We start from the raw sequence: 21,459 nt of genomic DNA on the forward strand, positions 1-21,459 counted from the left end.
GTGGTTTTTATGCGCGTGAGTGCTGAGCCTGGTGGAAGTGTTGAGTAGCTACACCCGCGAGTAGGCAATGCCCAGGGGGCTCTCGGGGCTGCTCAGGGCAGGGATTTGGGGCTCAGGCTGGATTTGGGGTGGGTTCCTGGCTCTGGAGGGCACCTCTCCTTAACCCACAGCCCTGGATCCCTCTGCAGCTCAGCCTGGAGAATTCCCTGGGCCTTTAATCCTGTTATTGTAAGCTGGGCTGCAGTTAATTTCCCCCACAAGTGTGCAAAGCCAATTAAGGGGAGCTGGGGAGCCACGTGCTGCTGGGTGTTAGCTGCAGCAGCCATTGATCAGCCACAGCCTGCAAACCAAGGAGCTTTGGGCACCTTCCCCCTGCCCAGCCTGCAAACCAAGGAGATTGGGGCACCTCCTTCCTGCCCAGCCTGCAAACCAAGGAGATTTGGCCACCTTCCCCCTGCCCAGCCTGCAAACCAAGGAGATTTGGGCACCTCCTTCCTGCCCAGCCTGCAAACCAGGGAGCTTTGGGCACCTTCCCCCTGCTTCCCTCAGCCCTGGGCTCTGGGGCTTGCAGTGGGAATATTGAGGATTGTGTTGTCGTTCCATCGGCCTGAGCTGGGATTTTCCCAGCTGAAATCCCGGTGGGTTCTGTCCTTCTGGCAGCCCAGCTCGTGTTTTCCTGGCGGAGCCATGGGAGGTTGTTAATTCTGTGCCTGTGATAGGGTGATCAGGGGTCCTGTCAGGAAAGTGGATCTGTGTGTCAGCCCGGGCTGTGATTGAAGGGGCACGCAGCATGAGGACAAAATACCAAACTGGCGCAGCCAGATGAAATCCTCTGTGCCAGGTGCGCTTCCAGAGGAGGTTCTGCCGGACCTTAGGGGTTGGCTTGGTTAGCTTTGGATTTCTTGGAGTTTGGGGCAGGTTTGGGGGATTTTGGGGGTTGTTTTCTTTCTGAGGCAGAAAATCCTGCACTGCAGCTGTGAGGCTCAAGCTCATGGGACACTGTGGATCTTTGCCAGCCTGTCCTGGATGGAATTTCTTCTGGGGTGAACAAGGAGTGATGCCTTGGCACAGGGGAGCTCCTGCATTCCCAGTAGGATTTTTTTTTGGCCATTCCAGGTTGATACATGAAAATTCTCTTCATGAAAATTCTCTTGGTAGAGATTCTGTGGCCCAGAGATCTTGAGGATTCCCTATCCCTGAAAACAGTGGAGCTCCTGCATTCCCAGTAGGACTTTTTTCAGGATTCCCCATCCCTGAAAACAGTGGAGCTCCTGCATTCCCAATAGGATTTTTTTTTGGCCATTCCAGGTTAATACATGAAAATTCTCTTGCTACAGATTCTGTTGCCCAGAATTTCCCATCCCTGAAGTGTCCAAAGCCAGGCTGGGCTAATGGAAGGATGGGATGATCCCTAACCCCTCGCACCCCAAACCATTCCGTGGTGTGAAGGATGCTCCCTGTGGATGCAGAAAGGGTTAACAGGGTGCGGGGACACGGCACAAACGGCTCCTGGGCACTTCCAGCTGTTCCTGCCCTGCTTTGTTCCAGCCCCTTTGCATCCTTCCTCCTCCAAAGGCAGTTGCTATCGATTTTTTCCCTTTTTTTTCCCTCCCTTCCCATTGTTAAGGTTTCCCTTGTTTTTCTCTTCCTTTTGGCTCGAGCACAGCTCCTAAATTTTGGTTAATTCCTTGTTTTCCTCCGGAGCCCCATGGATGTCATTAACACTGACATCCCGTGTGCTTCATTAATCCAGCCTTCATTAATCCAGGTGCTGCCTCCCAGCTCCTCAGCAAACAGCACTTGGGAAGGATTAAATCTTCCTCATATTTTGGAATAAATGGTTGGGAATTTCCCAGGATGCTGGAAATTATCATCTAGGTGAGAGTGGACTTCATTTGTCAGAATAAGTGACTGGTTTTGTTCCAATAATTTCTTCCCAAATTTTGGGGATTTTACTCCAAATAAAAAAACCTTCTCTGCTTAGTGGAATTTAGAATCCCTGGACTATGTTAAACTAATAACACATATTTCACTTTTATGTACAATTCACGATTGTGGTTTTGTCCCATTGTTAAAATTCCATAGGTGCCGTTTTGCTCTGTTTGGTTTAATGGTGTGTACTGTTGTCCTAAAATTGAAATATCCTGACATTTAATAGGAAGCTGGATGTGGTGATGGATCCTTTATCAAAAAGATGCTTTTATACCAAACATAATGCAAAGAACTTATCCTGAAAAAAACCCCATCTTTTAAAAACAATAAAAATTGCAACTTGTCAATTCAAAGTGACCAAGAAGCAGAATCACTAGGTGAACATAGAATTCTTCTCTCACTGAGCAAACCAAGCTGGAAATTGCTGGTGACTTTCTTTCCCCGTGAGTTCTCGGCAGCTTTTGAAGGGATATTTTGGCTTTTTTGGAGGTTTCTAGGGGCGGATGGAGTTGTGTCCGTGCCGGTGCTCACAGGGACGCCGCGACGCCACGACGGGCTGATGTTTAATTTGCTGTTTGCAGCACTAACCCCCTGCCCCGGCTCTCCCCGCAGGCTGCCTGGCGGGGCTGCCCCAGCCCAAGAAGGTGTCCTCGTCCTACGAGGAGCGGCACAAGCAGGCCACGGCCATCGTGCTGCTGGGCGTCATCGGCGCCGAGTTCGGCGCCGAGATCGAGCCGCCCAAGCTGCTGACGCGGCCCCGCAGCTCCAGCCAGATCCCCGAGGGCTTCGGCCTCACCAGCGCGGGGGCCAACTACTCCCTGGCCAGGCACACCTGTGAGTGCCCCGGCATCTCCTGGGCATGGGCTCCTTCAGTTTGCCTGGGAAAGGGCGGGACTGGGGAGTGGGAATGGGCTGTGAGTGCCCTGGCATCCCCTGGGGTTTGTTCAGTTTGCCTGGGAAAGAGTGGGATTGGGGAGTGGGAATGGGTGTGAGAGCCCCGGCATCCCCTGGGCATGGGCTCCTTCAGTTTGCCTGGGAAAGGGCGGGACTGGGGAGTGGGAATGGGTGTGAGAGCCCCGGCATCCCCTGGGCATGGGCTCCTTCAGTTTGCCTGGGAAAGGGTGGGACTGGGGAGTGGGAATGGGTGTGAGAGCCCTGGCATCCCCTGGGGTTTGTTCAGTTTGCCTGGGAAAGAGTGGGATTGGGGAGTGGGAATGGGTGTGAGAGCCCCAGCATCCCCTGGGCATGGGCTCCTTCAGTTTGCCTGGGAAAGAACAAGATTAGGGAGTGGGAATGGGCAGTAAGAGGTGCTGAGGATTCTGCCAGGCTTTATTCTCCTGCCAGGTAAAGCAGAGCACTTGCGCTGCATTTTTCTTGGTTATTTGTCACCTTCCACTGCCCCAGGATGCTCCAAGCCCCACCCAGCCTGGCCTTGGGCGCTTCCCGGGGTGGGGAATCCACAGCTTCTCTAGGCAAGCTTAAATCCATCAACTGCAGGGTGTTTCTGTGCCTCCCAGTGCCATGGAGCTGGGACTGTGGGCCTTTTGGAGAGGGTGGAATTCTCTAGAAATTCCCTTGCCTGGCACCCGCATGAATCCCTGGATTAATCACAACTCTTTCCAGAGGCCCTGGCACAGGGTGCCCAGAGCAGCTGTGGCTGTCCCATCCCACGGGCAAGGACAGCTCCCACCAGCCCAGCCTGCCCTGGGGCCATTCCAGATGGGAGGTGATTGTAACTGGGGAAAAAAAAATCTGATTATCATTATGCAAAAAACAAGTGATTTTTAATTTATCTTGATTTGATACCTGAGAGAAGAGCTGGAGTAAAAATAAAAGACTAAAAATCCACTGAGCAGAAAGGGATGAAGGGATATGGAATTTTAACCCAGCTCTCCAAATTTCTGTCTCTCTGTGGAAAATCAGGGAGAAAAAATCATCTAGAAAGGGTCACAATCAAGTTAAATCCTATTCTTGGAGTCCATCATTTGGATTTAGTTTTATCTTGATCAGAGTTCTCAGTGGCTCGTTCCTGCCTGGGCTATTGATTTTCCCCAGCAAATAATTTCATTTTTTAAAATCCATTGGCAAACTGGGGATAACAAGGCTGCCTGTGGCCGTGTGCTCACAGAGATTCCAAGGCACGGAAAGACATTTTGGGAATCCAGGGGCTTCTGTGCACTGACAGAAAGGGATAAATTGCAGCATTTGGGCACATCTGGGTTAACAAAGCGATGTAAGGAGCAAATGTGCCAGTGCAGAATGACCCACCTTGGATAAAACTCTGCTTTAACAGCACTCTGAGTGGGAATGGCACTCCCTGGGCTGCCTGGGGAGTTGTGCCCAGCTGCATTTTTGCGTGGGGAAGGTGAATGGGCACTGGGGATGCACATCATGCCGGGGTGCTGAGCTTTTCCAGAGCTTTTCCAGGGCTAATTACCTCGTCTGCCCGGCTCTAATGTGACATGTTTATTGCCCTAACGAACAACTCATTAGCGCCGGGATGTTTTTGTCAATATTCATTCCTTGGCTTAGGGCCGGGCAAGGCTTTGAACAAAGATGTCCCAGCCTGGCACCACCTTTGGGTCAGGGCTGCTGCTGGGTGCTGAGGGGACAGGGGAGGTTTTATTTGAGCACCTTTTTAATAAGGGTTTGGTTCTGAGGCAGAAAATCAACCTGGTGGCATGACAGGGAGAGATTTTGGGGGCAGTTTCGCACAGATTGGGATTGGTTGGTGTGAATTAACCAGAGAAGCTCTGATGGCTTTTCCCAGTCCTGAAAACAACAGGAGGCTTGTTTAATAAACAAACCAAGCAACTTGTTGAGGAGGGTTCAAGCAAACCCTGATAAAATCAGCAATTATCTTTACCACAAGAAGCACTATAGAGGGGTAATAAATAATGATGGAGAGATAATAATAAATTATCAGCCAGCGCTGCCCTCCTCCCTTTATGTGTAAGTAAAAGCGGGCTGTTAAATTAAATATGAATATTTCCAAAATGTGCAGAGCCTGGATCAAGATTCAGGGTTCCATTTCTATTTCCCCCCGAAGTGCATTTGCTGTTATTGCTTAGGTAGTGACGATGCTGAGTTTGACAGTCAGGGTGGCGCAGCCGCCCACGGGCAGGGCTTGGGGCAGGCCGGGCCGGGTGAAGGGGCCGTGCCCACGTCAGGGGCGGCCCTGGGTGCCGAGGGGTCCGTGCCAGCCCCCCGAGCACGCTGCCTCCCCCCGCAGGCAAGGCGCTGACGTTCCTGCTGCTGCAGCCGGCCAGCGCGCGGCTCCCGGCGCACAGCACCATCCGCCGCACCGCCATCGACCTCATCGGCCGCGGCTTCACCGTCTGGGAGCCCTACATGGACGTGTCGGCCGTGCTCATGGGGCTGCTCGAGCTCTGCGCCGACGCCGAGAAGCAGCTGGCCAAGTGGGTAACGGTGCCAGCCTTGCCAGCCCTGGGCAAACCCTGGGGGCAAGGACAGGTGGATGTTGGAAGGGGATTGGTGCGGAGGAGCCGTGGCTGCTCCATCCCTGAAGTGTCCGAGGCCAGGCTGGACAAAGCATGGAGCAGCCTGGTGGAAGGTTGCATCCTTAAGGTTCCTTTCAACCCAGATCATTCCATGGTTCCATGAAATAGTTGTTGACAAACACAGAATTTAAATGGCACCTGCAATAAGGAGCTGCCCAAGGCTCTTTCCATCCCAGAAATGTGTTCCCACATCCATCAGTCTTGAGGGTTCTGACATTGTTCTGAGCCCACTTTATGTAAGTTTTAATTTCCTCAACGTACAAAGAACGGATCGTTGCCCTGTGTTGGCAGGAGAAATATGGACAAATTGGATTACCATTGTTTTTTGTCTGCATTCCAGTGGTGCCTTGTCGTGTGACAGGAGGCACCAGCACCTTGTCCCTTCCCCAAGCCCCGTGTTATGTAAATCCCGACTTCCAGGATCCCAGTGCCCACAGCTCTTCAGCGAGTCCTTGTGCTGGTGTGATTCCACCCTTAGCTGTCAGGAAGATTAGTCTGGCTCTCCCTCCAAAGAGCAGGGAATAAATGAAGGGATCAGCATGGAGCCTTGAGGAGCCCCGCGCAATTTTCCTCATGATAAATTGCATAATAAGCGCGAAAGCGTTTGCTTATTAATCCATAACAAGATTTAGATTGAAAATGGCCTGTTACATTGCTGACAGATCCAGGACGGAGGGAGATGGAAAGAAATGGAGCAACAACGTGTGCAGGGGTTAAGTGTGGATCTCACCCTGGCGGAGCCCCGCTGAGCTCCCGCTTTGTGCCGGATTTGCCGCGGACACAATAACGGCACACAGCTGCCGGCGCCTCTCCCGGAGGTTTTATTAAAGAGCTTTTATGTCAAGCTTCTGCTTTTAGATAGAAAAGAAGAAATCACATTTATTGACCAGCAAAACGAGTGGGGTTCTTTTTTCCCTGCTGAATCAAGGGAATATCCGAGCTGTTAGGCAAAACTCAGGTGCTCGGAACTCCTTCGCTTGCCCAGCTCGCCCTGGTTCCCAGAGGTTACACTGTGCCAAGGGAAGCTGCTCAGCTCTGAGGAAAAAGAGTGTTTTCCCAGCATTTTGAGACTTTGATGTCTTGGCTGGGACGATGATAGGAATCATTTTTGGCTGTGTTTTTGCTTTCTGAGTTAAACTGTGTTTCACACAGATTCCACTTGTCCAGGTTGCTCCGAGTCCCATCCAGCCTGGCCTGGAACAATTCCAGGGATGGGGCAGCCACAGCTTCCCTGGGCTTTTCTCTTGGATCAATCCATGCATTTTATCTGTGCAAATCACCTTAGGATCCATCCATGCATTTTCTCTGTGCCTTGGAGCAGTCTGACCCTAGGATGGTCTGGGTGCTTTTGTCCTGGCTGGAATGTCCCCTCACAGGGCTGGCCCCTGTCACATCCTCCCAGGGGAAGGAATTCACTAAAAGCCTGTTGCTTTCCAGGCAAATACACACTTTGTGTTACATCCTGTAAGGGAAAACACTGCTGGTGTGACACTGAGCCTTCGGAAAGGGAGAGAGGCACTCGGGGTTTGCTGGCTTTGGCTTTGGCAACCCCTCCAAAAGTTAACTGGGATAATCCTTCCCTTTTCATGGAACACCTCATGGACAGGAGTTTGGAAGTTACATTTAGGTGTGGTTTTCCAAGGAAAGGCCAGTGGGGACATCACCTTGTGGTAGAGACTTTATTTAGTTTCACATTTGGGGGTTCTAATTTGTGCAGTGATGGTGAGGCATGGGAAAGGAAAATAAACTGGTTGGGATTATAAACTCCTGCTATTCTCTTCCCAAAAAATCAGTCAGAGAGCACAGGGGAGAAGGAGGAACCCCTTCCACAGGTTATCCAGAAAAATAAGTGGCTGCCCCATTCCTGGAAGTGTCCCAGACCAGCTTGGACAGGGCCTGGAGCAAGCTGGGGTAGTGGAAGGTGTCCCTGCCCATGGCAAGGAGTGGAATAGGTGATCCTTAAAACCCCTTCCAATGCAAACCAGCCCGTGATTCCATGTTCCTACATTTTGGGGAATTTTTGGATAACGTGCAGGGCACGTAGAAATTTTATTTTTGCAGTTACTGGGTCCTTACCACCTTATTGCTTTTTGCTTTTATCTTGTCACAGCCAGTAAAAGCCTTGAATTAAGGAGAATTACTCTGGCCAGGGGATTTTTCAGGCTGTGTTTAAAATACTGTAAAAGACCAAACCATAAATCCTTGGGAAGACGCCGTGGGCCTCCGTGGGGTGATATGTATTCAGCACATACAGATAATTTGTTAACAAGGCCTTTTGCCCACTTTGGACAGATGCACTTACTGTTTTCAATCTTCATGGTTAATTATTCGATTTGGGGTTGATGCTGGAACACCCTGACTCCTAATCACTGCTCTTTGTTGGGAGTCCATTATACTGGAACTGCCGGAGTGCTCCCGGTGACCTTGAACTGACATTATAAGCTGGTTCTAATCTTTTCACTCTATATTTCTTTCCTTTGTGCCTGCCTTTGTGCGGCTCCCGTTTAGCATCACAATGGGGCTGCCCCTGAGCCCCGCGGCCGACTCGGCGCGCTCGGCTCGCCACGCGCTGTCCCTGATCGCCACCGCCCGCCCGCCCGCCTTCATCACCACCATCGCCAAGGAGGTGAGGGCGCCTCGGGGCGCAGGGGGGCGCGGGGGGCTCTCCCCGGGCTGGGCGCGGTGGGCAGGACCGGGCAGGGCTGGGAGCTCGGCCGAGGCTGGGCTGAGCCGCCCCGGCCCCGCCCGCAGCCCGGCGGAGCTCAGGGACACACAGGGCTTGGGGGGGACACGGAGGTGCTGCTGGGGTCAAGGGTGGCCTCATGGTCCTGGTGGCCATGGAGGTGGTGCTGGGGTCAAGGGTGGCCTCATGGTCCTGGTGGCCATGGAGGTGGTGTTGGGTTTAAAGGCAGCCCCACTTGTCCTGCTGACCATGGAGGCGGTGCTGGGTCCAAGGCCAGTCCTGCTGGCCAGAGGCGGTGCCGGGTCCAAGGCCAGTCTTGCTGGTCCCGAGGCCTTTCCCAGTGCCTTTTCCCTGCTCCCCAGGTGCACCGGCACACGGCGCTGGCGGCCAACACGCAGTCGCAGCAGAACATCCACACCAGCACGCTGGCCCGCGCCAAGGGCGAGATCCTGCGCGTCATCGAGATCCTCATCGACAAGATGCCCTCCGACGTCGTGGACCTGCTGGTGGAGGTGAGGCTGGCTCCACTCGTGGACTTCGGGAGTAGAAAGGATTTGCTTAATGTTTCACAAACTTTAAATTGTTGGGGAAAATATCCCAAGCAAAAGAAGGTCAAGGTCAGGTTGGACACAGCTTGGAACAACCTGATCTGTTGGGATGGGATGACCTTGAGAACTTGATTGTCAGCTGATGGTAATTTTTGTTTCCAAGGTGATGGACATCATCATGTACTGCCTGGAAGGATCGTTAGTTAAGAAGAAAGGTCTTCAGGAATGTTTTCCAGCCATCTGCAGGTGAGCTCTTCCTCTGGGAATACTGGGAAGTAAATGATGGGATCACCAGCAGGATATATTTCCTAATTAAGACTGAAACAGTCTTTTAGGTGACACAACAAAGAGTAAAATGTGATTTATAAAATGGGAGCATTTCCAGTGTCTTTAAATGTGAATAAATATCCCAGTCATCCTCTTAAACTGGTCCAGCCAATAAATTCTAATAATCACCTGTCGGCCATTACATTTTAATTTAATAACCTATTAAAATATGGAATAGTTTCACGGAAAGAACAATTATCCCGTTGCCAGGCTGGATCCTGATGGAATGATCTTCCTCCTTCCTGATGCTTTAAGTGGCTTTCCTTAAAACATAAAGGGAAGGATAAATGGGAATTAGTGCCCAATCTCCCTATTGCTGTGTATATTTATTGCCATCCAGTATTTTAAATTCTCTGCTAATATTTCCTGGTTATAGCCAGTGTAAAAATGATCCAGCACCCAGCGATGGAGAGAGCCATGGGGAAATTGCCAGCAGGCCACAGGAAATGGGGGGATCTCTGCAGAGATTCCAGGGGGAAGCGCTCTGCAGCATCCCATGGTTAATCCCTCTGATTTTCCAGTGCTCCCCATGCTGGACTGGAATGTGTGTGGCCAAATCCCTGGATCAAAGCTGGAGGACAGTCATACCTCAGGGAGGGACACACCATGCAAAGCTGCAGCTGAGCTGCATTTTCCCTTTTCCCTGCACAAAAACCAGGGATTCTCTTCCTTCTCTTCTCTTCTTTCTTGGTTTTCGCCCATGTTTCATCCTGCTTTCCTTGCCAGCTGCCATCCTGCAGTGCAGGACGTGTCTCGTACATAGCAGTTGCTATGGCACTGGGAATCCCCAGGAACCAGGAGAGAAGTCTGAAAGGTGGCTTGTTTGAAGCCCTAAATTTGCTCAATACAGTTTTTGAGAGTGATTCCAGGTATTTCTGGTGCATTTTGGTTGAGGAAAATTTAGCTGCAAAATTCCAGCATAATTCAGAATGCAGCTGGCCCTTCCACAGATCTGCTCTCCTGTGATAAGGCGCAGTGATATCCTGAAGGATTTGAATCTGCAGTTAGGATTTAGTGTCTCTTGGGTCTCAAAGTGGTGAAATTCCTTGGATTTTGCGGCTGTTGGAATTCCAGTAAATGCCACGTGGTCACACTGGGTGTTCAGGACTATTGCAGCCTTTACCCCAAGGGTGTTACTGGAGTAAAGAATGTGTGATGGCAAATCTCCCTCTTCCTTTTTCTTTATGCCCATCAGAAATTGATGAGTTTGCTTATTTCTCCTTCCACTTCCCTTCCTTTCTGACTTCCATGGGAAATGCCCTCAGTCACACAGGGTGTGGGATGGGTGCTTTTGCAGTTTTACTGAGGTGTTCCAGCACAGGGAGGGTACACCAGGGAGCTGGTGGTTATCCCATAGACTATTCCCAAATAAATCAATCAATCCGAGGGATAAATCTGATCAGGTTCCATGGTAACATACCAACCATCAGCTGGTTTTGTGCAATGCCAGGTGTTACACTGGCAGCGAGCGGATCTTTAAATCGCCTCTGAGTTCCAGCCCTTAGTGAGTCCCAGATGAGTGTGGCGTGCCAGCCCCAGCTCCCTGTGCCATTGTTGTCCCCCCCAGGTTCTACATGGTGAGTTACTACGAGCGCAGCCACCGCATCGCCGTGGGCGCCCGCCACGGCTCCGTGGCGCTCTACGACATCCGCACGGGCAAGTGCCAGGTGAGAGGGGCTGGGGTAGGTAGGACGGGTCCTTTTCAGGGTTAATTATTACTCATGAGGTACAAACTATTTCCTGATAAATTACTGTGGGGCAGCACCATCTATTGGATACGGATTCCTGCCTCCAAGTCCGATTTTATACGTAATTTCTCACATCTGCATATTTTTCTGGCTGCTCAAAAACATGGAATAACTTGAAAAAGCTGTGCCATTGGAGAAAAGCTCAGGTTTTTAATTACCTTTCCTGTGAGGGGTTTTGGGATCCTGAGAAGCATTTTGGGTTTGGTTTTCTTTCCCTTTCCAGGTAATTTTAATTTTTTTTAAGAAAGGTGGTTGTAAGAACTGACTGAGAAACTACTTGGAATGATCAATAGGATGACTGATATCAAAAATCCCCCTTATTAACAAAAACTAAATTAGCATTTATCTAGCATGGGGTTTTCCCTCAGTAAAATTTACTGTGTTAGTAGACTGTATTGTGACTATTCCAGATCCAAACACTGAATCTATTTTTCCATAACTCCATATCCAAAGCAGGTTCCTTCTCCTCCTCCTCCCATGAAGTGAGTTTGTGAACCCTCGCTGGGTGTTGCTGCTGGCTCCATGGGGTGGCTGGGGCCGGGCAGTGCCCGTGGCCATTGATCTGTCCTTCAGCTGCTGGCAGCTCCCAGAGCTCCCAGGGCTGGCTGTTGATTATTCATTCCCACAGCAGCTCGCACGCTATTGACCCAGAGCCGCTCGCTGCAATGGCTCTGCTCTCTCCCCCATCTCCCTGAAGCTCCTGATAAACTGCCTGGGAGCTCCGTGCCTCTGGGAGCCAGCCTGTCCTCAGAGGGGCTTCTCCCTCTGGGAGCAGCTTGTCCCTTCTCCCTCTGGGAGCAGCTCCTCCTCAGGCAGGGTATTTCCCTCTGGGAACCAGCTGGGAGACAGGTTTGTCACCCATTCCAAGGAGGATCCGTGCCCTGCGCTCAGGTGCTGTCCCACATGGCAGCAGCAGCAGCAGCCTCACATATTCCCCCTCCATATTTCCCCTCACACATTCCCCCTCACATATTCCTCCTCCATATTCCCCCTCACACAATCCTGTTCCACATTCCCCCTCACATATTCCCCCTCCATATTCCCCCTTACTCATTCCCCCTCACATATTCCTCCTCCATATTCCTCCTCATATTCCTCCTCACACAATCCTGTTCCACATTCCCCCTCACATATTCCTCCTCCATGTTCCTCCTAGCACATTCCCCCTCACACATTCCCCCTCCATATTTCCCCTCACACATTCCCCCTCACACATTCTTCCTCCATATTCCCCCTCACATTCCCCCTCATATTCCCCCTCCATATTCCTCCTCCATATTCCCCCTCACTCATTCCCCCACAGAGATGACAGGGATTGCATTCTGAAGCTCAGAATTCCTCACAAACGAGCTCCATTTTAATTTTGGGAATAGGTAGCTGTGGACCCCACGCTTTCCCGGCTGGCGCAGCGGTGGGTTTGTGGGCAGGTTCTTTGAGCTCCTGGAACGCCTGGACAGGTGGGAGGTCAGGGCTCTGAGCGAGGGTTTCCCTGCTGGGTGGGGGCTGGACCAGCCCCTGGAGGACCCAATTCCCCACAGGGCTCAGGTGTGATTTTATTGCTGGTGTTTTATCCCGGAGCACAGCCTGCCATTCCACAGCCAAATCCCGGCCCGGGCTGTCCCTGGCTGAGCGTGGTTCTCCCTGCTGGGCGGGGAGCCCCGGGCTGTGCTGGTTCTGAGCTCCATGCCTTTGCTGGATTTGGAGCACTCCTGTCTCAGGTGAGGCAGAGGTTAAACTCGAGCAGCTCCCAAAACGAAGGTGGAGCTTCCCTGAGCACCTGCAGCCCCTGAGCCGCAGCACAATCCGATGATGACTATTGATCCCTTCCTTCCTCCCTCCCCAGCTTTTCCCTGGCTCTGGCAGTCCTGCTCCAGCGGGGCTCCATCTTGATCAGGGCTGAGATGAGATCTGGGATTTGATAAAGATAATTGATGCTGCACAGGGAATTGGAAAACAGTTCTGAGAGCAGCAGCTCCACCTGGAAATGTGCCCTTTGTTTGCCCAGCTCAGAACCCCACGGCCGCAGCCCAGCCAGGCACACAGGATTAAGCACCAATGGCAAATTTTATCCCAAAATAAACCCCTTGGATTAATAATTACAACTGTAAGTCATCTATAACAATACTAAAAGGATTAGGCAGCAGGATTAAGGTATCGTTGAGCACAAGCTCTGTTTGCCCAACTAAACACTAAAATAATATTAAATTCCAACCAAATTATTAATACTTTGTATAAGATTCCTAATTATTAACACACAGCTAAAAACCCTGCACTTAAAGGTGCAGTAACACAGGAAAATGCTGATGCTATAAATGCTATTCTATGTAAAATGAGACTGGAGAGCGAGAGATTGCAGGTAACTGAATTTTAGGATACCTGATAGTTGATTTTGGGATGATGGGAAAATATTCATATTTTCACAGGTAAATTCCTGCTGAGTACCTGAGTCTGGCCCAAAATCCCCCAATTAATTCCTCAGTACAGGTTCTTTAATTATCTTCTTTTCCTTTACGACCGTATTTGGGTCTATAAGGAGACACTCTGAAATATTCCATTTTTATTGATTAAAGCTTGGGATTCATCATAAATATTTAGAGCTGCATTTCAGAAATACATGTAATTTTTGTACCTAAAACCTGGGTGATTTGCACCAGAAGATTAAAGGGAAACATAAGTTATTTTGGGTTTATTTCAAAGCAAAAACTACTTTTAAGCCTGGGCTGGAATCAATACTGTTTGGTCCTGGGTCCTTCCAGAATTAAAATCCCAGCAATCCGAGCATTAATTGGATTGTGCAGGGCTGATTTTATTTCAGTCCTGGATGCCTTGGCAAAGTTTGATTTATGTGGAAGGCAGAAAAGGATTTAATATTCCATTTGGAATGAATTGTGGCTTGGCTTAATTAATTACAGGGTAAACGATGCTGTTCTTGAAAGCAGTGCTTTAAAGGTGTTTATCCTGCACTCCACACCTGCACTTCCAGGCAAACCTGGTCACTGGAAAGCACATCCTGAAATTATAGGCCAAAGGCCTTTTCTAAACACAGAAATAACAGAGGAAGGGATTTTCATTGATTTATGTATGAAATCAAATGATTAAAGGTGCTGAAACCGGTGTGGGTTCATAGAGCTTTCCCCTACATTGCTTCAAAACCAGGGATTTCTTTTGAAAAGCTTGGTGGGGCCATTTTGCATTTATGAATACAAAATTGATCAGTGTGGGTGTTTACATCGCCTTTAGTGGCACAGAGCAGTTCAGTGGAGACTTTTCCAAACGCTGGATATGGCTTTGGGTTGTTGGGATAGCTGCAGTGGGTGCTGTGGTGCACGAGGCTCCCAGGAGCGTTCCCTTCCCCTTCAAACCCTGGCAGAGGGAAGCTGGAAGCAGCTGCTTCACTTCCTGGTGGAAAACACAAGCTAAGAGCAAAAAAATCCTGGCTGGGGAGGATTAGCATCAATTAGAGAAGCGCTTCCTTTAAATAACAAAGCAGCTGGATTCCCTGAAGGATTTGTACTTCTTGGAACGTGTTCCAGGAGTAAAAAGAGCAACAAGTGTGCTGCTCCTATTGATTTCTACCTTTGTCTCACCAAAACATATTTTATTGACAAGCGTTCCGTGCTTGTTAAGTGCTAAAGAGTGGGATGGGGCTAAACTAATTAACTGTGGGGATCCCATTAAAGAGAGAGATCTGGGGTTCACCCACCTCAGGAATAAATGAATATCTTAATGGATTGTTAATATATCAGGCTCATTCCAGGTGCACACCCCGAGCAGGGCTTTTAATAACCCGGGCATGGGCACAGGAGCCCTGCTAATGGGGTTTGCTAGTGCTGATCCAGGAGGGAGTGGGATGTTCCAGGAGAAGATCATGTGGCACCTTGGATTTAATGCACGCTTGGGCTTTTTGATGCTTTTTGGGGGAGCTGCAGTGGGAGAGCAGCTCTCTGGGGAGACATTTCCATGGGGGGCTCTTGTTTTGGGGCTGCCAGTGCGTGGCTGTCCCTCATTCCCATTGTGTGCCCTGTTCCCAGACTATCCATGGCCACAAGGGACCCATCACTGCCGTGGCCTTCGCCCCCGACGGCCGCTACCTGGCCACCTACTCCAACTCGGACAGCCACCTCTGCTTCTGGCAGGTGAGCACACCTGAGGGCTTTGTCCCTTCTTTACAGGCATTTCCAGCAGGGAGAGCATCCCCAGGGAGGGAAGGTCACAGCGGGACTGGGCTTGGAGCAGCCTGGGCTGCTGGAAGGATGAGCTGATCCTTGAAATCCCTCCCAGCCCAGACACAAGGGGTTAAACAACCTCTGTGCAGTTCTCAAATGTGACCTCGTGCGCTGGTGATTTTTCCCTTCCGTGTCCTGTTTGGCACGATTATTAATGCAGGAAAATCAGGCACATTAGTCATCCTAAAAGGGTTATTACTCAGGATGATTTAAATTGTGAAAATGTCAGCGGGGCTTGCACGCTGCCGGCCCGGATGCCGTGATTTACACCCTGACACGGGAGAGCCGGGACAAGGGTGGCTGGGACAGGGCACTGCTCGGGATTCAGGGCACTGCTCAGGATTCAGGGCATGGCAGTGAAACAGCCCAGGGTTTGCCAGGGCTTCCTGGGCACAGAAACCGCAGGCTTGCCGTGCACATGGGGGCATGGAGAGTTTGGAGCCCGGAGAGCCAGGACAAGGGTGGCTGGGGCAGGGCACTGCTCGGGATTCAGGGCAATGAACCGCCCCGGGGTTTGCTGGGCACAGAAACCCCAGGCCTGCCATGCTTGTGGGGGCACATGGAGAGTTTGGAGCTGGCACCAGCAGTGCTCAGCCTGTTTCCCAAGAGTGGAAGCCAGCAGATCCCTGGAGGTGTCCAAGGCCAGTTAGACAGGGCTTGGAGAACCTAGCGGGGATGGCAGGGTGGGCTCTGAGGTGCCTTCCCACCAAGCCAGCCCCTGATCCTCAGTGCAGCCTTTGCTGTGCCGCACGGGCAGGGTCAGAGCCCGGCCCCCGTGCTCTCTGTGCTGTGGGGACCCCCAGGGCCAGGCTGAGCCAGGCTGTGTCCCCAGATGAACACGTCCCTGCTGGGGAGCATCGGCATGCTGAACTCGGCGCCCCAGCTGCGCTGCGTCAAGACGTACCAGGTGCCGCCGGTGCAGCCGGCCTCGCCCGGCTCGCACACCGCGCTGCGCCTGGCCCGCCTCATCTGGACCTCCAACCGCAACATCATCCTCATGGCCCACGACGGCAGGGAGCACCGCTTCATGGTCTAGGTGAGCACGGGCACAGGGCATGGCTGCGTGGTCTGGGTGAGGGCAGGGAGCTCTGCTTCATGGTCTGGGTGAGCCTGGGTACAGGGCATGGCTGCATGGTCTAGGTGAGCATGGACAGGGCAGGGAGCACCGCTTCATGGTCTGGGTGAGCCTGCCTGGGCACAGAGTATGTCTGCCTGGTCTGGGTGAGCCTGGGCAAGGCAGGGAGCATGGCTTCAAGGTCTGGGTGAGCCTGCCTGGGCACAGGGAGCAGTGCCAGAGCTGTGCTGGGGAGCACCGGGACCCAGGAGGGGCCTGCCAGGGTCTGGGCTAGAGGATGTCTGCCCGGTCTGGGTGAGCCGGTGTGAGGGGCTAGCCAGCATCTGGGGGTCGCAGGTTGGGGGCTCGGGGGTGGGGTGTGGGGGGTCACCAGGTCTGGGGGGCAGGTGGATCTGGGGGCTCGCGGTCTCACCGGCAGCAGTTGGGGGAGTTGGCTCAGGTTGAGGGGCTCAGCGAGGATCTGAGGGGCTCAGCCAGGATCTGAGGTGATCCTGCCCAGATCTGAGGGGCTCAGGTGGGATCTGAGGGGCTCAGCCAGGGTCTGAGGGGCTCAGCCAGGATCTGAGGGGGTCAGGTGGCATCTGAGGGGCTCAGGTGGGATCTGAGGGGCTCAGGTGGTATCTGAGGGGCTCACCAGGGTCTGAGGGGCTCAGCCGGATCTGAGGGGGCTCAGCTGGGATCTGAGGGGGTCAGGTGGCATCTGAGGGGCTCAGGTGGGATCTGAGGGGGTCAGGTGGCATCTGAGGGGCTCAGCTGGGATCTGAGGTAATCCTGCCCAGGATCTGAGGGAGCCCTGCCCAGATCTGAGGGGCTCAGCTGGGACCTGAGGGGTGCAGCCGGGGTCTGAGGGGCCCAGCCGGGTCTGAGGGAGCCCTGCCAGGCCTGAGGGGCTGAGCCCACCCTTGCCGGCCGGCCGGTGGCACTGACACTGACAGCCTTTCCGTGCCCCCAGCAGGAGGAGGGCGCGGGGCCGCTCGGGCACAGCGGGATCAGGAGCAGGAGCAGCTCGTCCCGAAGCCGGCTAAGCCCGGCCCCCCGGCGCTGGATGTCCCCGAGCCCTGTTCCCTGCGGAGCCTCCCAGAATGTCAGTGTTTACCAAAAAGGCTCGTGTTTACATGGACGTGCTCCTGGTGGCCGCGGAGTGCTGCCCCCAGCGCCAGGCACCTGCCTGGGAGTGGGGCTGGAATGTGGGGCCGCGGCCTGCGCTCACCCTCCTCCCTCAGGGGATTGGAATGCTGCTGTGCCCAGGCCCGAAGGAAAAATGATAGTCCACGTGTAAATAAATAATTTAAAAATCCTGTTCAATGGCAGACTTGGAAAAAAGCAGTATTTATATAGAAAGGTGGTTTTTGCCACCAGTGCAGGTATTTATTTAAATAAAGGACAAAGGGGGCCATTTTGAATGGAAAAATGATCAAAATTATGGAAAAATGAATTATTGACTGGATGTACTGAAATATTTCCTTCAGTAGGAATATTCCTGTGTGACACTCGCTGTGACTGTGTTTCCTTCTTACATATCTGATTCTGTGGAATATTTTGTGTGAAATGTTCTGTTTTCTGCTCATGGGAAAGAGAAAAATATCTCTCAGATCCTTTTATTTCAGTATCTCTGTGCAGCTTTTCCTTGGCTGCAGAGCTCAGACCTGAGGCTGGCACTACCTGCTAAGCTAAACATGGTACTTGTTCCAAAAATGCAGGAATTCATTTTTCACGTGGCTCCGAAAGAGGAAATAAGTGTGTTTCACTCCGCTTTGGTGATGTGTGTAGTGCCCAGGTGGGATTTGCAGCCCAGAAGCTCCATATCTGTGTGCTGTTCTAGTGAGGAGGCTCGGAGCTGAGCGGGGTGAACCCCAGCTGCTGGAGGTGGGTCTGTGCCAGGGCTGTGCCCGTCCCCGCTGCCAGCTTTGCGTGTCCTTGGCGCTGCTTGGCCTCGTCCCTGTGCGTGTGGAGGTGTCCCTGGATGGGGGGGATGGAGTCACCCTGGGGTGGTCCCAGTGTCTGCTGCTCCACCCATCCCTGCCCTCTGTGCATTGACATTCCTGGTGTAAATATGCTTGTGGAATAAAACTGGACTGAAACGTGTTGGCTTGCCTGGGTGTCAGTGATCTCCTGCTGATGGTTCTTTGCCCCCTCAGCAGGAATCTAAATTTCCCCCATTTCCTTTGGAATGAGAGCAGAATCCTGCAATGGTTTGGGTTGGGAGGATATTAAGAAATCCTGTAGGAAACTTCACCAGCATTAATACTTTTGTCTGAACAACAACAACACCAAAAACCTCAGGAAAAATCTGGAAGGGAGCCTCCAGTGTGATAAATTGACACTCGGTCCAGCGGTTGCCTGGAGCGCGCTTTGAAGCGGGAGAGGCTCCTGGGGAACTTCCCCCTCTCTCTGATGTCTGAAAATTAAAAATTAATCCGCTATGAAAAATTAAAAGGTGAAACTTTCTGCTCTTTCAGCAGCAGAGCTTTTGGAATGCTGATGTGGGGCTTGGAATGGAGGCTGAGTGACATCTCCGGGAACATCACCGTGGGCTGGTGCATTCTAATATCAGATTTTAATTGATTTTTGTAAATTGGAAACCTGTTTGCAAGGACTGGAGATGCTTAAAAAGGGGTAAATATTTATTTATTGATGTAAATAACCTTAAACAGGCATTTACTCACTCCTGCAGAGCTGCTCACAGTTTACAAGACGGTGAAAGGAGACCGATGCTTCCAGCTTGGAAGGGACGCTGGAATCTGCACGCCTTGCAAGGTTTAATTTGGCTTTTTTATGAAACAATGGATTCAGGCAGAAAATGGGTTAAAATGCACTTTAGTCAGGAACAAGCAGCAGAGGTGCTGCTGCTGAGGCAGAGGGTGGGGAGAGGGATGGTCCCAGGGTGGCAGAGGGGTTTCCTTGGCCCCCCTGGCTGTTTGTGCAGCACAGATCTGTGTTCTGTCGGGCACTGAGGGGAATTCTGTCCTCCCGAGGAGAACAGACCAGCCTGTGTTCCGTAGGTGAGGATGCCTGCTGAGCTGGCAGGAACGGGAGCAAATGGAAGCAGAGCCCCCATCCAATCTGTGCAGGGAGTCAGGGATTCAGCCAGCCGAAAGCGGCCGTGTCCCAGCCCGGGATGCCAGGGCAGCCGTGGAGTGCAGAGATGAGCTCCCATCAAGTGCACCGGCTCGGAAAATGGGGAAGGTTTAGGGTCAGGCGCACACGGTCCCAGGGGAAGCTCTGCCAGGGGAAATGGGAAAAGCTGCAGCCGCCTCTGCTGTGATTGCTCCTTTCAGAGTCAATTTTCTGTGGGTTTCAGTTGTCCAGAGCCATCACCTGCTCCTGGCTGTGGGAGGGGGGTGCAGAATGCTGGAGTGCTGGAGTGCTTTGGGCTGGAAGGGACCTTAAAGCTCAGCCAGTTCCAGCCCCTGCCACGGGCAGGGACACAGCTCAGGATAGCAGCTCCCTAATGGAATTCTGTCTGACACAGCTGGGGGGCACTGGGAAGGAGGATAAATGGGACTTGTGGGCTCAGAACCACACACTGCCTGTGAGGGACAGCGCAGGCGTTCCCTCTGCAGTGCTGGGAGTTACTCTCTGTGGGACGCTGCCTGTCCCAGCAGCCCAGCAGGACTGGATGGTCCTTTCCAAGCCAAACCGTGCAGGGATCAGCAGGGTGTGGGTCACCTCCTTCCAGGATGGATCTGGAGCCCCGCTGCAGAGGCAGCAGGCAGCAGCCCTGGGATACAGGGAATCCTCTGTGCCTGGGGCCTGTCCTGTGGGATGTGGGTTCCAGCTCAGAGGTCCGAGTCCCAAGGGATTAAAAGAGATTAAACACTTTTTTCTCCCAAACTGGAGGTTTGGATAATGAATTGCTCCTGAACGTGGGAGCTGGAAAAGGTCACCCTCCATCTACACCAGATTCCTTCTGCTATTCTGCTTGGCTGTCCCTGCAGGGGAAACTCACGTGGAGGGTAACAGATACTCCCTCTTTTTGGTAAAACACTGCATTATTGCACCCAAACTGCTTGGAGCAGCCTCAGGCAAAGGGGCTGAGGGGACAAGGACAGGGAGCCACTGCTGGGGGCACATGGAGCCCTGGCTGGCTGGAATGCCGTGCCCTGCTGGGGACACATGGAGCCCTGGCTGGCTGGAATGCCGTGCCCTGCTGGGAAGGTGCCCAGGGAGCCCCCCCAGCTGCTCTTCGGAGCATCTTGTCCAACTCTGCTAAGGATTTAAACACCCGTTGGAATTAATCTGCTGGATAAAACCTTTTCTTCATAGTCTTCATTAATCACCCGTCCTTCCCGTAGATCCTTGCAGGAAAATAGATTTTTAAAGCTGTCAGCCGTGGTTTTGTGGGATTCATTCCGTGCCTGCTCTGTCTGTTCTCCTGCACTGCCGGGGAGGAGGGGGACAATTAAAAACTCCGGGTGCTCATTGCTGCACCGAGCCCGTAGCCGGGAATTATGTAACCACTGGGTGGGCTGGGGCATTAAATGCGGAGTTCGGGTCGGGGACTTTGGGTTTCCCGGCAAGCCGGGATATTGGCGGGGCTGAAAATCCGTCCCGAGCCGCCTCCCTGGGACAGCGGGGGATTTGGGAAGGGGAGGGAGGCTCCAGCGCTGGCGGCGGCTCTCGCACGCCTCGCCCGAAGCTCATCCCCGACATCGAGCTCACGGAGGGCAGGTTTCCATCCAAACCGGCCCATCCGTGTCCCGCGGCCCCAAAACCAGCGCGGCGGGCACTCGGATGTGGTACCCCGAACCCCGCTCGGGTCCCTCCCCGGCATCAATAATGGATGGAGGCGGAACTGCAGGGCCCGAGGAGGAAACACTTCCAGGAAAGGCGGCCGAGGAGCCCCCGGGGAGCGGCGCGGAGCGAGCGCGGCTGTCGCTCCCGAACGGAGCCGAGCAATTAGCGCGGCTCTGCCGGGAAGGGCGGCTGCGCTGCCAGCCCTGCCGAGCGCGGGAGGGGCTGCCAGCCTCGGGGAGCTGCTGGGGACCTGCCGGGGACCCCAGGGCTGCAGGGCATCCAGAGGGACCCCGGGCACGCAGGGCACGCAGAGGGACCCAGGGCACGCAGAGGGACCCAGGGCACGCAGAGGGACCCAGGGAACGCAGAGGGAGCCGGGGCACGCAGAGGGACCCAGGGCACACAGAGCACGCAGAGGGACCCAAGGCACGCAGAGGGAGCCGGGGCACTCCAAGGATGCAGCCGTGGATGAAGCAGCACTGGCAGAGCAGCAGTGCCGTGCTCTCCCCTGTTCCCACAGCAGGGACCGAGCCCAGCCCCAGGTTGAGCTGTTTGCCCTGTTTGAACACGGGCCAAGGGGTAAAATGCAGATTTATTTATTCTGCTTTAGCCCTCAGAGGAAGGGGAGGGAATAAGGAGCACATTCCTGGCTGTGAGGGTGG

General features: G+C 52.9%; 1 protein-coding gene across 2 annotated transcripts in view; it reads left to right on the top strand.

The window, feature by feature from the left end:
* Positions 1 to 18,139, top strand: part of WDR7 (WD repeat domain 7) — a 38,760-nt gene extending 20,621 nt beyond the window's left edge. The window contains exons 20-28 of one of the 2 annotated variants that reach the window (XM_030969065.1): positions 2,545 to 2,766; positions 5,165 to 5,351; positions 7,962 to 8,079; positions 8,499 to 8,648; positions 8,848 to 8,930; positions 10,579 to 10,678; positions 14,791 to 14,895; positions 15,818 to 16,021; positions 17,013 to 18,139. In XM_030969065.1, coding sequence (XP_030824925.1) covers positions 2,545 to 2,766; positions 5,165 to 5,351; positions 7,962 to 8,079; positions 8,499 to 8,648; positions 8,848 to 8,930; positions 10,579 to 10,678; positions 14,791 to 14,895; positions 15,818 to 16,021 — 1,169 coding nt within the window. In that variant the 3' untranslated portion in view covers positions 17,013 to 18,139. The remainder of the gene's footprint in view (positions 1 to 2,544; positions 2,767 to 5,164; positions 5,352 to 7,961; positions 8,080 to 8,498; positions 8,649 to 8,847; positions 8,931 to 10,578; positions 10,679 to 14,790; positions 14,896 to 15,817; positions 16,022 to 17,012) is intronic. The other variant, XM_030969066.1, reaches the window with a different exon arrangement.
* The last annotated feature ends 3,320 nt before the right edge of the window (positions 18,140 to 21,459 follow it).

This window comes from Camarhynchus parvulus, chromosome Z, assembly GCF_901933205.1.
Source record: "Camarhynchus parvulus chromosome Z, STF_HiC, whole genome shotgun sequence".
Classification (NCBI taxonomy): Eukaryota; Metazoa; Chordata; class Aves; order Passeriformes; family Thraupidae; genus Camarhynchus; species Camarhynchus parvulus.